The sequence below is a fragment of the Chelonia mydas genome, chromosome 2, assembly GCF_015237465.2.
Source record: "Chelonia mydas isolate rCheMyd1 chromosome 2, rCheMyd1.pri.v2, whole genome shotgun sequence".
NCBI classification, from domain to species: domain Eukaryota; kingdom Metazoa; phylum Chordata; order Testudines; family Cheloniidae; genus Chelonia; species Chelonia mydas.
In genome coordinates, this window is record NC_057850.1 from 38,552,460 (window position 1) to 38,571,448 (window position 18,989).

The 18,989-nt window shown below is 38.5% G+C and overlaps 1 protein-coding gene across 13 annotated transcripts in view; it reads right to left on the reverse strand.

Moving 5' to 3' along the window:
- VPS13B (vacuolar protein sorting 13 homolog B) overlaps positions 1–18,989 on the reverse strand; it is a 914,031-nt gene that overhangs the window by 186,988 nt on the left and 708,054 nt on the right. For all 13 annotated transcript variants that reach the window (XM_037892217.2, XM_037892214.2, XM_027818377.3 and 10 more), the window contains exon 34: positions 3,772–4,474. In XM_037892217.2, coding sequence (XP_037748145.1) covers positions 3,772–4,474 — 703 coding nt within the window. The remainder of the gene's footprint in view (positions 1–3,771; positions 4,475–18,989) is intronic.

An 18,989-nucleotide genomic window follows, 5' to 3' on the forward strand; every position in this document is an offset into this window, starting at 1 on the left:
TGATACAAGATTACGAAAGACAGTTAAGTCCAAAGGTGATTGTGAAGCATTACAAAGGGCTAGTCTACACTGGCAGTGCTTTAACGTGCCTTGTGTGGTCGCAGTGCAGCTCTAAAAATACCCTGCGCTCTCCCAGCACTCTCAAAAAACCACCTCAACGAGGGGGGTAGCTACCAGCTTTCATACTCCTGTTTTTTCACACTCCTGAGCGAGAAAGTTGCAGCGCTGTTAATTGCCAGTGTAGACAAGCCCAAAGTGATCTCACAAAACAGGGTCAATTGGAGACAAAATGGCAGATGAAATTCAATGTTGAATAAATACAAAGTAAGGCACCTTGGAAAACATAATTCCACCTACACATACAAAATGATGGGTTCTAAATTAACTGTTATCACTCAAGAAAGATCTTGGAGTAATCCTGGATAGTTCTCTGAAAACATCTGTTCAATGTGCAGCAGCAGTCAAAAAAGAATGTTAGGAACCACTAGGAAGGGGACAGAAAATATCACAATGCCGCTATATAAATCCACGGTATGCCTGCACATTGAATACTATGTGCAGTTCTGGTCGCTGCATCTCAAAAAAGATATATTAGAATTGGAAAGAGTACAGAGAAGGACAACACAAATGATTAGGGATATGGAACAGTTTTCATATGAGGAGAGATCAAAAAGACGGGGACTGTTCAGCTTAGAAAAGAGATGACTCGGGGGGGATATGATAGAGGTCTATAAAATCATGAATGGTGTAGAGAAAGTGAATAAAGAAGTGTTATTTACCCCTTCACATAACACAAGAACCAGGGGTCACCCAATGAAATGAATAGTCAGCAAGTTTAAAACAAACGTAAGAAAGTACTTCTTCACACAATGCACAGTGGAACTTATTCCCTGGGGATGTTTTGAAGGCCAAAAATATAACTGGGTTTAAAAAAAATTAGATAAATTCATGGAGGATAGGTCCATCAATGGCTGTTAGCCAAGATGATCAGGGGAGCAACCCCCTGCTCTGGATATCCCTAAACCGCTGACTGCCAGAAGCTGAAACTGGACAACAGGAGATTTATCACTCAATAATTGCCCTGTTCTGTTCATTCCATGTGAAGCATCTGGCACCAGCCACTGCTAAAAGACAGGATACTGGGCTAGATGGTCCATTAGTCTGACCCACTATGGCCATTCTTATGTTCTTATCCTGTAAATGGTTCCAGCAACCAGACATGGCTGGGACCAACTTGGGCATTATAAGTAGTATATCAGGTAGTATACAATAAATATACAGGGAGATCGTCATCACTCTCCCAGCAAAAGTTCTGAGGAAGCAAGTGTTTCTTGCAAAGAGATAAGGATAGCAACAGATGGGAAGAGGAGAGGAGAGGAAAATGGTAATTGAAATTAGAAAAACAAAAAAGAGAAGAGAAAAAAAGGTTGGAGATACGGAGCCAGGGAACCTTCTACCTCTTTATGTTTTCACTCTACCATATTCTCTTAGCCATCCAATCTTCCTTTCTTTTCTTTACTGTTTCTTCCTTGAGTTAATCTCTTCCACAGACAACCATTTAAATGCTACTTAGGTGTTACTTTGCACAGTAACTATTCATTACAGCTGAGTAAAAATGTATTTTTTCTTTATGAAACTATTTGAAAATTAAATGTGTTGTATGAAATTTGGTGAGAGAAGAAATAGTGATGTCACCCAGAGCCCTCATCTGATCAATAATCTCCCCAAGGTCGAGGTCTGGAAACAATTTCTTTGGGTAGTCTTGGGTAGTCTTCACCTATATGGGTCCTGATTTGCCCATATTTTGGTCCCTAATATCCTAGTGGGCTAATGGAATGTCTCTTGGCATTCTTGCCCCACTGGCGGTTGGTAGAGGGCAGAATTGTAATGCCATTCACAGTAAAAACGTAAGACTGGCCATAGTGGGTCAGACCAATGGTCCATTTATCCCAGTATCCTGTCTTTTGTCAGTGGCTGGTACCAGATGCTTCAGAGGGAATGAACAGAACAAGCAATTTATCAAGTGGTCCAGTCTCAGCATTTGGCAGTTAGAGGTTTAGAGATATCCAGAGCATGGGGTTGCATCCCTGACTATCTTTACTAATAGCCATTGATAGCCCTATCCTCCATGAACTTATCTAATTTTTTTTTAACTCAGTCATATTTTTAGCCTTCACAACATCCCTGGCAATGAGCTCCACAGGTTGACTGTGCATAAAGAAGAACTTCCTTATGTTTGTTTTAAACCAGATGCCTATTAATTTCATTGGGTAACCCCTGGTTCTTGGGTTATGTGAAGAGGTGAATAACACTTCCTTATTCACCTTCTCCACATCATTCATGATTTTATAGACCTTTCTCATATCTCCTCTTAGTCATCTCTTTTCCAAGCTGAAAAGTCCCAGCCTTATTAATCTTTCCTCATATGGAAGCTGTTCCATACTCAATCATTTTTGTTGCCCTTTTCTGTACTTTTTCCCAATTCTAACGTATCTTTTTTGGGGGATGTGGTAACCAGAACTGTATTCAGTATTCAATGTGTGGACCTACCATGGATTTACATAGTGGCTATATGATATTTTCTGTCTTATTTTCTCTCCCTTCCCTAATGGTTCATAGGCAGACAAATAAATTTTCAATCAAAAAAGTGACTTTTCATTGTTATAAATACTTCACATGAAATACAGCAAATATTACATCTACAGAAAAGCCAACAATTGGCCGCCTTCATCTAGGGAAAGGAAACTCTCATAATACCTTACTGCTTAGTTGAGGGAGAGCCTAAAATATATTATTTCCTAAGTAGCATTTATTAGAGTTATACAAAAAATTCTGATACAAATAGGAATTTGGTGAATTCTGTCTGAAATTCTGCTATTTAGCTTAGGGGAAATAATTTTTCAAATACCTGCGTGAAGTTGAATACTTAAGAGGAAGCATCGTAGCCACCCTATGCCATGACTGGATTAGTCACTTCTACTCCATTTTTGGTGATTATGTCTGACAGTGGTCCATCATCGATTCAGGAGGAGAAGAAATTATAAGAACGGTCTGCTCCTTCTTCATCCCTCCCCCATGGCAGTTGCTACTTCCTTCCTCTTCCTTATAGTGAGTTGAAGTCAAACCTTCCCACCACCACCATCCAGAGTTTTAAAGACCCTACTGGGGAAGTGGTATGTAGTAGATAGGTATGTCATGAAATTGCTGATTTGCAATTTAAATAGTTCTTTATAAAAAGGTTTGCTAAAAGTTTTCTCAATTTAATGATTTTACACATCTTGCTCTCTGTTTTATTTGACACTATTAAGACATCATTTAGAAGACTACTGTAATTTTTGTACAGTTTATGATCAAAATACTATGTGTTCTGAAAGTATTGCTTCTAATTTTAGCAGAGGAGTAATATGGGAAAATATAAAAATATTTTCAGCCATAAAAATACCCTTTATGAAAGAAACTTGACTTACAACTCATTGCTTATCATATAGGTTCAGAAACTCCTGATACATTAAAGTACTATGACAGACCCTATTATTTTTCTGGGGCTGAGAAAACTGGGTTATTGAAGTTTAAACCTTAATTCATTTCAATCATCTTCTATTCTTAAATTCGTTTCAAGTATGAACAAGTAAAGTTTACATTCTTTTTTTTTTTAATTAATATGTCTTGTCTAGTCTACCAGCGCCTTTCTGTTTGATCATCCCTGAAACTTTGAGGAAGCCTGATTGTTATGGCAGTTGTTAACACCTTCTTGACTTTAAATGGTCTTACCTGTACACATGTAGTCTGAGGTTACTCCTTTAAGCACAGCATCGAACACTGATATTTCCACCCTCTGCTTTCTGTGGTGACAGCTCAAGAGTACAGAAGGCTGGGATACAACAAGGTGCAGAAAAGGGTCTAACTGGAGGTCACCAGTTCCTCTGCGACCAGGCTGTCGAACAATAGTTATACCAAGGGCTTGTCGAGCAGATGACCTTGTAGAAGCATGAAGACTTTCTAGTGACAGTAGACCTGTTTTTCTCCCAGTGGGCAAAGAACTGTTACTGTTCAAGAGATCATCTGCTGTTACTGATGAAATACGTGCCTGACTGAGCTTTTTGGTGTCTTGGCTACCACGTGAATCTGTTTCTGGAAGGTTTAACGAACTTTTGCTTATTTTCTCACCATCTTTCTGATCTTGCAATGATTTAGATTTAGGTAAAGGAGTACATGAGTAAGACATCAAGGAGACCCGGCTTGCTGTAATAAAAATGTCAAAGGGAATGAAGTTCAGGTTCTTCACAATGGAAGACTGTCGGGAAGGACGTGCAATGCGGTGTTGGCTGGTGCCACTATGTTGTTCTATTTGAACTATTCTGATTTTAATGCTGTCACTGCCAATGCCACTGTCTTGTGCACCACTATAACGTGAAGACGTGTCAACTGTTCCTCCATCAGATATATCCATTTTTTTCTGTTCTTGTCTGGAAACCTGTGAAGGAAAATATTATATTATATTATTATATCCATATCCCAAGTATTTCCATTTCAGTGGCAGCAAACAATTGCTATTTAAACATGATTTCAAAAAACGGAATTATAAAAAACCTGCCAAGTTAACTTTTAACAAAGTAATCACTCATGAAAGCACAGCAGGTGTCCGTTCCGAAGAAATGATGACTCACATCTGACGAAGTGCCAAAGGAATATGTGAAGGGAAAAAAATTGAATAATGATTTCTAGGCTCAAACTACATTTTTTCAACTAATTCTTTATATTCTAAAGAATCTAAAAGAAATACATGGGTTAAAACAAAATTGTGCCTCCATGAAACAATATTATATTTGACAATTATAAAAAGGTTGACCATCAGAATTTCTTCCACGTTTTGTGTGTTAAAACTTAAAAAAAACAACAACCCCATTACCATTAAAAATGCTTTAGCATGTTTACACAAAATAAAAAAGTACTAATTAATTTAAAATTCATAAAAAAGACTAAATGGAAATTGTAATATATAAATATTGTGTTGCAGGACTGGAAAGACTGTTTTCTTAGGCACGCAAGTACCAGCTGCATTATATAAAACAACATGGCTTACTGCTGAGGTAAATAGCAGCTACTTACAAAGTTTGCCACTATGATGGTATAAGTAGTATATTTACTCACTACAGTTTTATGCATTTGGCTATGACTTCACAGGATCTCATCAAATAGAAATGTTTAGATAGACATCACTGCTTAGAGCAGCACTTAAAAAAGACAGATTTTAGCTCTTGTCACAGTGAATACTACTAATCAAGAGTTAGATTGTGCCTTTAAGGCACAGCCCTCAGCAGGGGGCACTGCAGAGCAGAAGCCCCAAAGAGCCATTGTTTCTGAGGCAAAGTTTAAATCCTCCAAGAAGGGTGGGGGGACCAACCATGGCTGCAGATATACTCTTTTATAAGGTGTAGCATGTACTCCATAACAACAACAATAATAATGATGATGCAGAGCCAACTCCATTGACTGGCTGGAAGTGAAGTAGTGACATGAGCTCACCCTGTCCTGCTTCTTTGAGGAGCCTAGAGTCACTGCCTACACTAGTCACAAGCACCTCTGGGTGCAGTGAGTGGAATGTCTCTGGCCCCTGCCCTAGAACCTGTTGCAAGGTGATGCCTCCTTGTTACACCTTATCCTTACATCTTGTGTACCCATGAAGGGAGAGACACAACCTGATCCAAAATATACATCTTCCATTAGAAAAAATATAATTGCAAATTACATGTACTTACAATATTATCCACAATACAACATAATGGGAGTGAAGGGCATTGAAGTATTGGATTTCTTTCTCCTTAGTTTTTCTACTGTATAACATACTAAGAAATCGGTTTCTTTTGTTTTGTTTTGGATTTTTAACAAAAGCTGAGGAGTTTTATTGGAATTCCTTTATATCGTGCAGTTGTGGCACCTTAGAGACTAACAAATTTATTTGAGCATAAGCTTTCATGAGCTACTCTGAAACCTTTATATTGTGCTTTTTTTTTTAATCAAAGGGAACAAAAGCAAAGATTTCCTTAAAAGCGTAAATATACTAGAAAAAAAGTATTACCAGGGAAATCCTAAACAGAACCATTAACTAGCTGAGATTTTCTTTGAAAAAGTTTTTGTCAGCTCTGGTTACAAACTTTTCAGCTTCACTCGTACATATTATTCAAATCACCAATAAAAATCCTTGTGGCTGATTTCTATGACAGACTAATATCATTGGCGCATAAATATGATACCACTTTTAAGGTAGTCTTTACAAAAATAACTTACTAGAAGCAGCCTTAATGAATCATTGGACTATGTGCAAGGAACTCCTCAGCCAGTGACTCAATCTGATATTAATCTTTCTACCTCAGTCTCCTCATCTGTAAAGTGGCAATAATATTTAACTATCCTAGATCCTGTGATGATGGGTGCTTCAGAAATGCCAGGTGAAGTTCCATGATGTGGATGTGCTTGTCTCTCTCACCAACAGAAGTTGGTCCAATAAAAGATATTACCTCTCCTACCTTTTCTCTCTAATACCCTGGGACCAACACAGCTGCAACATCTCTGCATGGACAGAAGAGGCAGTTGTGGAGAAATCCTGCAATGGCACTTCATGGTTGGCACTCTCCACAGCACAGTGGAGGGGCCTTTGGGCCACCAACAACTGTATGGATGCAATGGTCAAAATAGGAGCATAGCAGCTCCAAACAGGTCCATAGCCACCTGCTTAGCCCTGTGAAGAGAGGCATCAGGTAACAGTGGATGGAGGCTGCAGACTCCTCTTGTGCAGTCTTGTAGTTTGCCATTCTTCTGCTACTTGCAGCAGAATCATGACAGTTTCCCCATGTTTAGGGTGAGCTGGATTTGGCCATAAGAAATGAAAATGCAATTTCAGTTAGTGAAGGATAATCTATTTTACAAATGAAAAAACTTTTTACAAGTACTTCCAGTCTGCAAATTAATACATTTTCTTAGGTTTTTATAGGTTTCGTTTGATTTAGAAACCTACTTTTTTCTTCTTCTTCTTTTCATTTTTCAAAAGTAAATTTAAAATTTGTTAAATGTACTGACCTGGATAAAACACCTGCAGGAGGGCAAGAGGGTAGCTCTTCCTCTACTCCCAGTTGGTCCGTGGCCTTTTTGCTAAGACTACCAATATGGGTGCTAATTAGTCCCAACTGTGGAGTTTCCTGTGATGTGGAATCTGACTAATAGAAACATTACTGAGACTACCAAATCAATTCACATATGTCACCGAACAGCAGTCAGATGGTACCTTCTTCTGATCCGTACCAAGCAATGAGGAACACGAACTAGTGACCCAAAGGTGAAAGGTATTGTATTGAATTATCTATCAGCCACACCACCTAGCTCCATACTGAAATTTTGATATTTACATTTTCTTATGTTCCTATTATAAAGATTGGAACAAACAAGTAATAATTTGCAACACAGTTCCTCAGTTTTATTATAAAATTTTTGAGTACAAAAAAAAAGTAGCAGGAATATCACCGGAACTTTGCATATCAATCTCTTATGGAACTCTTGGCAAGTTACTCAGTTAAATTTTGCAGTTAACTTTAAAGTATGCCTGGTAATAAAACTGGGCATCAATTAAATACTCCTTTAAATGGGCGGCGGTGGAGGATTCCCAATGGAAAAACTGAAAAGAGATGTTTTGATTTGTTATGGAATAAATGGGCCAATACTTTAAAGATGTCAAAAACAGCAAAATCAGCTTGCTGTTAGCAAATGTAATGGTAACATTTATCATTGGGCTGTATTATATCAGTTCTCTTACTCTTTACATAACCCATTTAAGATGAACAATAAAAGTTTTCTTTAATTAGCTACTGGTGTGCATTAACATGATCATGATTAAACCATAAAAACCAACTGTACATTACTCTGGTCCCCTATCCCATATGTTTTAAATTATTTCGTTGAAAATGTACTTTGAGTCCCTTTTAAAAGTTCGACCTTCTGCTTTCAGAGAATTAAATGCATATTACTGTAGTGGAGAAGATAATGTTTCAGACCTCCAGGCATATATTAAACACACTGGCAGCACATTAGACAAAATGCTTTACTTATTAGATACTTCCTATTCTAAACAGTGTCATCAAAGGCTAAAAACAAAATCCATATAAAAGCTGCACAATGCTTCCACACAGAACCTGTGCCAAAATCCCTGTACTTTCCAACTAATGAGGAAAGGATGTGTACTCTTAACATATGAATGTAAGATTTTCCAAGCATTCACTTTAGGAAACAGGACTATTGATTCCACATGGCTTATGTTAAATGAAACTGTATTGGTACAATAACCTTTAAGATATCTGGCATGATAACTGTAATTAAACAGTATTCAAAGGAATAAAACAAAAGGGAATTTGGTTCCACAATGGCTAATTAAAATAAAATGAAAAAACACAGCATGTCATCTATCAAGATAAATTGTTATTGTTTAAGAACTATTTAAATACTGTTAAAATATACTTTTAGATAAAATCTGAAAGGACTGGAAAAATATTTGTGGCTTAAAAATGGATAGTTTGGCGAAGAAAAAAGTTTAGGACTCTGAAATTTTATGTTGAGAAAATAGCTTTAAAGCTTTGAGCATAACCAGATGGTACTTAAATCAGAGGAATTCTACAGTCTCACTGTCAGAATGAGTTGCAATATGAAAAAGTTTTCAATAGCTAGAAAAACATGTCAACTTGACAGTTTACTTCTTAGATGACTTCAATGCATTTTCCCATCCTTTCACAGTTATAGAGCTTATCAATACTAGCCACCAAGGAAAAGGTGTTGAAAGCTACACTAGTAGCTAGGGAACTGTGGCTAATTCTGCCTTTTCATGTGTTGAGATAGGTAACTTTACTAGCTTAACCCCTTAAGTTCAATAGGGCATACAGTGAGTGAGTGAGTGAGTGAGTGAGTGAGTGTGTATATATACAGTGTGTATATAGTGAAGAGGTATGATATTAGCATGTACTCATGAACACGCACTGTGCAGTGCATCACAAAATCCAGTGTAAATAAATGGAATTGCCTTTCCAAATTACAATATTGAATAAGCAGTTTTGTTTATGGTCTAGGACAGACTAAATCTGGTAACTTTTCTTATTTATTTATTTATGGCCAATTTTGATATGTTTATATATGAGAGATTTTTGCTAAAAGACAGATTCTTGAGAACTCAACTTTTTAAAGGGGAGCAAATTAAACTACCCAGATACATTTTGAAGATGGTAGTTTAGATCTATAATTAATATATTTTTCAAATAAAGGGGAAATATTTTAAAACAAGTGACGACTTCATTGTTGTATTGACTGTGTTTTCATTTTCTTGATTCTTCAATCATTTTGATCAGCAACATGTGTCTATATATACAATGGTCGCACTTAAAAAGTTCCTACCTGTTTGAGAGAGATGACTGGTTCTACTAGTAGTCCCTACTTTAACTACAGAGAATAACAGTCCAAATGATAGAATAATTGTAAGCAAAAGAATCTTTTGAAATGCTCTAATGTACATCTGCATACTTTTTCCAGTTTCTAATATTAACTATGGTTACGTAACGGCCCTATTGAAGTAATATTTCCAGCTTGCAACAGTCATTCCCTAACTCTGATCAAAATAGTTTCAGCCAATCATGAGATCATTCTTCACATCATATAAATTATGGAAAAAGTCACAAGTGTGAAACCACAGAATCAAAGTGCCAATCACATCTGGTACATCATTGTGACATCTGACCTAATTTTATTGCTCTTGCTAAAAAGTAGTAGTATTTTCATGGAAATAAACATCTTGTCTATCCTATAAAAGCAAATACAGAAAGAGAATTAGTTCCAGTTTTTTTTAATATTGTCCTTAAACTAGAATTACAGAGAAAAAATATTGTGGTTTTATTTCAACTTTTTTTTTTTTTTTTTAAAGTCCTTTATCTATCAAAGCATCTTAAACCAAACAGATGCAAATCTATTTGACTACTATCATTGTAGTTTAAAGATCCTTTTCTTTGTTAACTACAGTTTACCACATTGTTTTTATGAACATAACAATTAAAACTAATGACTTGTTTTGCTTTAAAAACTATTTATACAAATGAACACAGATTATAATTCTGACAATTATGAAAAAATTTTTCCAATCTGACATATAATGTGAAATGTTAAGAAACACACATTTTTGAACTATCATTTTAAAATTATGTCACTGTTATAGTTCATAATTTTGTATTTTCAGTTTGTTGAATTTTAAACTAAAACGTCAATTCTGCAATTGATCTTGGCAGGCAGCCTGTGCCTGCATGGATCCAACCGCAAGATGAGGATCTAGTCATTTGACTACAGATGTAGAGTCAAAAATCCAATTTGTCTCTCATTTGAAGAAGCTGTTTTCACAAGAGCTTGCTGCACAGCAAAGGCTATTTTAAAGTTAATTTCACTGAGCATAATATTCTACATGATTTCATATATCTACTCCCAACTGAAGTTTTCACAATACTATAGTAATTATGCAAAAGAGCAGAACTAATAGGATGGTAAGAAGTACTATAGTTTCAGCTTCCTCCTTCATGAAGTAATTTTTCCAGGTCTTTGAAGTTTGTATAAGAGGCTACTGTCTGTTAAATATCAGTTCAAATATTCATATATGAAAGCTGTGCTAAATGTTCCAGCTGTAATGTGGTTATAGCCAAATATGGAAATTCCTACTAACCCAGGTAGAATGAATAGTTTTCTTCTTAATATAGGCAGCATGTTTACTATACTATATTAAGAGTCTACTGAGACTTGCACAAGCCTGTTTTTAGAGATAAAAGAACCGGAGTACTTGTGGCACCTTAGAGACGAACAAATTTGTTAGAGCATAAGCTTTCGTGGGCTACAGCCCACTTCATCGGATGCATAGAATGGAACATATAGTAAGAAGATATATATATACATACAGAGAAGGTGGAACCTGGCATACAAACTGTAAGTGGCTAATTAATTAATTAGAGAGATATATACTTTCAATTAAAGAAAAAGTAATTCCAGGATGAAACTTGGCATACAGGTCTTAGTCCAAGAGCAATGTATATTTAAAATTCTAAGTAAAAAGTTTGACCGCTTTTTTCCTGAAATTAATTTGTTTTATTTTTGCTTCTTTGCTTTTTGTAAGAAAAGCATGTCTTAGGTTAAAACAATTACATATACTTGAACCTTAATCAAAATTGTTGTTTGTATATGTGTTGTCAAAAGACTGAGGTTTAACTTTGTGTTTTTAAAATGGCTGCTGTATATTCAACTTTACTACTTTTCAGAATGATGCAATCAAAGCTTTAACTCTGTTTTGCATCATGGTTTCTGACGGACTTTCAGAGCGATCCTCTTGGTTTTAACAACTCATATAAAGTTTTGCAATTGCATCAGTCTTAGTTTCAAGCCTCTTTCACATATATTCCTATTAAGATGGAATTGAATAGTCTGTTAGAGTTGAACTGATCTTACTGGAACCAACTCTGTCCCATCAAACTATCTGAAAGTGATATTAAGGCTGGATCAACTGCAAACCCAACACCATATTTGATGATGTAACTGACCTGTGTAATTTAAAGTAATTTCTGTCCTGTAAGTGTTGCAATACTGATCTAACAGAGTTTTGCTCTTTAAAAATCTGTGTTTTCTTGACCAACAGCACAACTACTATACCAAAAAACTTCTCATTTGATCATGAACTTGGGAAAAGAAAAACATTTTTGATAAAGAAATACCAAATATATCTCTTTAATGACATCCACAGATAAAAAGCATGAAAAGTAACTATCTGTTAATACTTCCAATTAATAAACACTGAATGCACTGTGAGAAAAATAAAAAAGATACAGAACTAATTAAATAAATTCAGACGTCCATTACCAGGACAACGATTGAGAGCAGGACTCATTGGAACTACAGAAAGAAAAGACAGAGGTTGTTTTTCCTGAACAAAATGATTACCACCAATGAGGTTAGCTTTTAGCATCAAATTAATCAAATTACATAATGCATTAAATAAAAGTAACCTTTAAGATGATTTTCACAAGACAAAAGTCTACTGACAGCCCCTTAACTGAAACTATGTGTACTGTTAGTACAGTATCCCAAATATCACATTACATATCAATGTCTCAAATGTATAAAAGTGCCTGTCCTAGGTTTTGGGCATCAGACAATCAATTAAGAATATGACCAGAAACTTATTAGATGAAAGATGTCAATAAAGGCATCCTGGCCCAAGCAAATAAACTCTACCTACCTCCTCCCACCCCCTGCCCCACAAAGCCTGGACAAATAAATTAGCCTTATAGAATGCCTTGAAGACCAGAAAATCTGCACTATGTCAGACCAAGGAATGAGTAAAAATAACTCCAAAGTTGAGGACTCCTCAACTAGAAATGCCATGCAATCAACCGTCTCATTGAAATCAAAGAGCTGTTAGTTTTAACACTTCAGCTTTCATATATTCTTTGTGTTTAAGAAGGAATCACTAGATTATCTATTCTGATCACCTGTATATCACAGGCCATTCAATCTTACCTAATTACCCCTGTACTGAGCTACCTTCCAGAAAGGTATCCTGGGTAACTAAACCATACAAAGCGGTACTTGAACCCACAACCCTGAGATTAGAAGCCTTATGCTTTACCAACTGAACTAGTCAGCCATGGTTCCAGCTGCTGTAGCATCCTAAAAAGGAGAGTGACTGTTTCCAAAGTAGCCAGAACCCAAACCAGATAGAATTTTTACATGATAAAAATAAACACCTTATACTTTTCAGGAAAATCAGTTGGCAGCCATTACAAAATAAAGATGAGAGCTGACATGTACTCCTGCATGAAACGTAAGTTAATAAGCAACTTGCCACATTCTGCACTAGCTGACATTTCCAAATAGTCTGAAGTTGTAGCCCCAACGAGTGCATTGCAGCAATCCTACCTTGGGCTGACAAGGGCATGGATAACTGTGGAGAAGTCTGTATCCAAAAGAAAAGGTCCCATCTTATTGCCAAGCCCCTTTGATAAAAAGCATTCTTAGCAATTGCTATTACATGCGCACATGGAAGCAGCAAAGACTCCATAGACAGGTTTCGGAACCTGAATAACAAATGACTCGCTCAGTCAGAAGAACTGCTATAATCTCAGCCACTTCTCTGAGTTCATAGAATCATAGAATATCAGGGTTGGAAGGGACTTCAGGAGGTCATCTAGTCCAACCCCCTGCTCAAAGCAGGACCGATCCCCAATTAAATCATCCCAGCCAGGGCTTTGTCAAGCCTGACCTTAAAAACTTCTAAGGAAGGAGATTCCACCACCACCCTAGGTAACGCATTCCAGTGTTTCACACCCTCTTAGTGAAAAAGTTTTTCCTAATATCCAACCTAAATCTCCCCCACTGAAACTTGAGACCATTACTCCTTGTTCTGTCATCTGCTATCACTGAGAACAGTCTAGATCCATCCTCTTTGGAACCCCCTTTCAGGTAGTTGAAAGCAGCTATCAAATCCCCCCTCATTCTTCTCTTCCGTAGACTAAACATCCCCATTTCCCTCAGCCTCTCCTCATAAGTCATGTGTTCCAGTCCCCTAATCATTTTTGTTGCCCTCCGCTGGACTCTTTCCAATTTTTCCACATCCTTCTTGTAGTGTGGGGCCCAAAACTGGACACAGTACTCCAGATGAGGCCTCACCAGTGTCGAATAGAGGGGGACGATCACGTCCCTCAATCTGCTGGCAATGCCCCTACTTATACATCCCAAAATGCCATTGGCCTTCTTGGCAATGCTTCAAAGGACTATAAGCATTACCTCACTGCCTTTCAAAAGTGAGTCCTCAGGGCCAAGGCACAATTTCCCAAAACTACTGTCTGTATTCTCCCTGAAAAAATGGAGCAGCGCCATTCAAGAGAAACTCTGAAACAAATCTGAATGGAAGCATTCACCTTTTGGGCTGAGTTTCATTGGTCTCTGTCCAAAGGCAAAGTGTGTATGCATAAAGACTGAGCAAAATCTCTTCTGCCTTTCTGAGTTACAGAAGAGTAAGTGTCCCACCAATATATAAAATATATATCTCACCAATTATCAAAGTCTAGCTGGATTTTTTTAGTGTGGTCCACATTATCAAAAGATTTATGAAACCCTGCCTTAAAGCCAGGGTTCCACCTATTTTGTAAGTCTGCTGCCATGGAATTTGCCCCTATAATATACTCCTTTCTGAAGAACAGTGCGCCAGAATCTAAATTTGTATTTTGTAAAACAGTTATGATTTTAGCCCATATGGTTTCTGAAATAATCTTTAAAACGTGAAGCAAGAGTATGCAGTGTTGTCTCCTGGAATCTGCAGAAAGCCCCAGTATTGTAGCAGTATCTCAAAATCCCTACCTGCCTCCAAAGCCTCTTTAAATGAGAAAAGCCATGATAGAGCCCTCTACTCAGTTGCCAAAACCTTCAGCTTTCCCTCTGACAATTTCTATGATGCAGCTATCAGTTGTCAGTACGAACATCTTTGGCCTGAAGAAAACTGAAAATGTGGGAATAGCATAAAATGAATTAATGTAATAACAAAATAAACAACATAGGGATTACTGTACTGATTGAATTATTTTTAGCTTTCACTCTTTAAAAAACTTTTTTTTTTTTTTTAAGTTTTAAAGAAACCGCTACAAAATTTCCAGTCTGCTGCACTAGAGTGCAGAAGAATCCAGGAACTTTGCTGGAGATTTAAGAGCAACTTGCTGAGGAATACCTGGAGTCTTGCTTACGCAGGAAGTGCAACACATTCAGGTTAACTTTCTGCATTTTATTATTATAGTAGTTGGGCCAAATTGATCCTTGGTGTAACTCCATTGATTTTGATGAATTTCCATCAGGGATGAATCTGGGCACTCAGTCAAAGAGGCGCCCAACCCAGGCCAGCACTCAGATCCCTTTGGAGAAAATTTTACACAAACACCAGAGATCTAATAAATAGAAGGGCTAAAAAACAAATATTTAGTGTGTGATGTGCATTTACATGAGTGGAAATGGCTGATAACTAGACAGGATGCATATTAATGAACCAGCAGGAGATTTTCAAAGGCACAAAAGGCAGTTATGTGCCCATCTCTCATTGAAAGTCAGTGGGAGCTAGGCACATAACTCTCAGGTGTGCTTTTGAATCTTTCCTATATAGTATCTATGTATTTTGCGAATGTTATATCCCACCGTCTGAGAAGCTGATTGGGAGACTGACTTATGTCAATTAGGTCCCAGAGACTGGAAGGGACATGTCTCCAGTTGGCGTGCAGGAAAAAGGCACACTTCATGTGAAAACACATGCTCACTATGAGAAAGAGACCCAACCACGGGAAATATATACATAAGATTTTTGACTGCCTTAAACATCTATTTTCCTTTTTATTTCTGAGGTAGATGAACTTTATGAGACTTTTAGATGGGACACATAAAGGGGAAGTTAAATATTTAACATCTTTTCAGTTTTATAGGTACTCTCTTTCACAACTTACATGCTATGAAATATCTTGTTTTTAAATACATTGAAAAATGACTGCTTCAGTTTATTTCTGGAAAAGGTACGGTATGAACTTTATCACTGTCTCTTTGACAGAGGCAGGTGAAATTAGTGGGAGAGCAAATCATGAATCAAGATTAAGCCTTCCATCTTGATTCCTACAAGTTGTCAAAGAGTAACCTCGAACTCTAGTAGGAGCAGAATGAAACAACTTGAAAGTAATAGATAACATCACATCAACACATGAGAAAGAGTTGCTAATGTGAAAGGAACAGGAGTATTTGTGGCACGTTAGAGACTAACAAATTTATTAGAGCATAAGCTTTCGTGGGCTATAGCCCACTTCATCCAATGCATAGAATGGAACATATAAGTAAGATATATATATACACACATACATACAGATAAGTTGGAAGTTACCATACAAACTGTGAGAGGCTAATTAGTTAAGATGAGCTATTAACAGCAGGAGAAAAAAACTTTTGCAGTGATAATCCAGATGGCCCATTTAGACAGTTGACAAGAAGGTGTGAGGATACTTAACGTAAGGAAATAGATTCGATACTTAACTTAAGGAAATAGATTCAATATGTGTAATGACCCAGCCACTCCCACTCACATTCGCCATGCCATCAGGGGCTCATTCACCTGCACATCTACCAATGTGATATATGCCATCATGTGCCAGCAATGCCCCTCTGCCATGCACATTGGCCAAACCGGACAGTCTCTACGCAAAAGAATAAATGGACACAAATCTGACATCAGGAATCATAACATTCAAAAACCAGCAAGAGAACACTTCAACCTCTCTGGCCACTCAGTAAATGATTTAAGGGTGGAAATTTTGCAACAGAAAAATTTCAAAAACAGACTCCAACGAGAAACTGCTGAGCTTGAATTAATATGCAAACTAGATACCAATTAACTTGGGTTTGAATAGAGACTGGGAGTGGCTGGGTCATTACACATATTGAATCTATTTCCTTAAGTTAAGTATCCTCACACCTTCTTGTCAAATGTCTAAAAGGGCCATCTTGACTATCACTGCAAAAGTTTTTTTCTTCTGCTGATAATAGCTCATCTTAACTAATTAGCCTCTCACAGTTTGTATGGTAACTTCCAACTTATCTGTATGTATATTGTGGGAAAATACCTTGTTCGCCTCAGTAGGTTCAGTCCTTTTTAGCCTTGGAGACTCAGGTTTGGGGCAAGGCGAATCCTTATAGGTAGCACAGGGTCCTGCTACTCCTCTCCTCAGTCAGTCCCTTATGCTTGTTTTCCTTCCCTTCTGGGGAGTGAGTGCAGCCTCCCTACTGGGAAGGTCTGGTGTCTTGCTGCAAACAGCCTACTGGCAACTTCCCTGCTCCCCTCACTCTCCCCCTCCTACCACTCAGGGGAGGGTTTAAAAAGGTCCCAAGTAGTTGGAGTCAGCTGAACCTAATTGGTTCCCTAGCAACCCCTTTTCCAGCTGAACCTTATTGCCCAGTGGTTCTCTCTCCTCAGTGGATAGGGAGGGGCCTTTTAATCCCCTGGGACTAATTACTACCCCACTTTTGTAGCTGTTTGTCCTGGGTTTACCACTATATCTATCTATCTATCTACCTATCTATATCTATCTATCTATATCTTACTACATGTTCCATTCTATGCATCCGATGAAGTGAGCTGTAGCCCACGAAAGCTTATGCTCTAATAAATTTGTTAGTCTCTAAGGTGCCACAAGTACTCCTGTTGTTTTTGCGGATACAGACTAATACGGCTTCTACTCTGAAACCTGTCATAATGTGAAAGGGTTATTAAGCAAATATACTAATAAGGGAGAAACATCCAAATCAAAGATTAGGGTGATATACTAAACATAATTTATGGAAGAACAGGACCACAATACCTTATAGAAGACTCATCATCAGATAGAGAAGCCCTCCAATAAACAATGATGTGGGAAGAGGAAAAATAAGGAAGCGGGAAGAAGGGCAATACCACTTGAGATATAATAAAAATATTAGAGATGCACAAGTGGCCAATTATCCATAGACTTGAGATCATGATCTGAATTGGATTCACTTTATGTTATTAATATCATATATAAGACTCAGATCACACCAGTATCACATTTATAATCTATGATTTCACCATATGATATAGCGTAGCATAACTGCACCAGAGCAGGACTAATCAGAGAGATGTACAAATGGCAATATTTTGCTGCTTCCTAATCCTCCCCACACTCATTAGAAAAACTTTGTAATGCCACTCCTGATCAATATGACAGCTACCTCTATCATTTAAAGAGAAATCACAAACTACATTGGATTTGACCACGCTCTCTCATGGAAAAACCCACAAGAGCAGTGTTAAGAGGAAAAACTCCCTATAAAGCTTTTTTCCTGAGGAATTGTCCCAGATTGCATCATCATAGTGAGGCCTGCCCAATTATGGAACAAGTCATGGGGCACACTCACATACCTTGTGGATCCTGGAGGAGGAAAAGTGGGCCGCAGCCCTATGCCTGGAGGTTCCGCACTGGTTCTGTACCTCCCATTATAGCACAATTCCATTGGAATTGTGCTACAAGGGCTTCTGCAGTCAATGGAAGCCTTAGAAACCCAATGAAAATGAATGGAATACAGTTTGGGGCTGTATTATCTTTTTAGTCTAATACAGGGGTAAGAAAACTATGGCCCAGGGACAAACTATGGCCCAGATGGGTATCCGGCCCTTCAGACAATTTAATCCGGCCATTGAGCTCCTGCTGGGGAGCAGGGTCGGGGGCTTGCTCCACTTTGTGTGTGCCGTGGCTCCCAGAAGCAGTAGCATGTCCCCCCTCCAGCTCCTACGAGTAGGGGCAGCCAGGGGGCTCCACACGCTGCTCCTGCCCCAAGCGCCACCCCCGCAGCTCCCATTGGCTGGGAACCACAGCCAATGGGAGCTGCAGGGGTGGCGCCTGCAGACAGGGCAGAGCGCAGAGCCACCTGGCCGTGTCTCCACGTAGGAGCCAGAGGGAGGACATGCCACTGCTTCTGGGAGCTATTTGAGGTAAGCACCACCCAGAGCCTGCACCCCTGACCCCCTCCGATGCCCCAACCCCCTGACCCAGCACGGAGCACTTTCCTGCACCCCCAAACCCTCCTCCTCAGCCCCATCACAGAGCCCACATCCCCAGCTGGAGCCTTCACCTCCCCTCCTGCCCCCCCGCACTCCAACCCCCTGCCCAAGCCCAGAGCCCCCTCCTGCACCCTGAACTAATTTTGGCCCCACCCCAGAGCCCGCACCCCCAGCCGGAGCCCTCACCCACTCCCGCACTCCAACCACCAATTTTGTGAGTATTCATGGCCCGCCAATACAATTTCCATACCCAGATGTGGCTGTCGGGCCAAAAGGTCTGCCCACCCCTGGTCTAATACGTGCAGGTGTTTTGGAGGACAATGTTAACCTCCTCTGG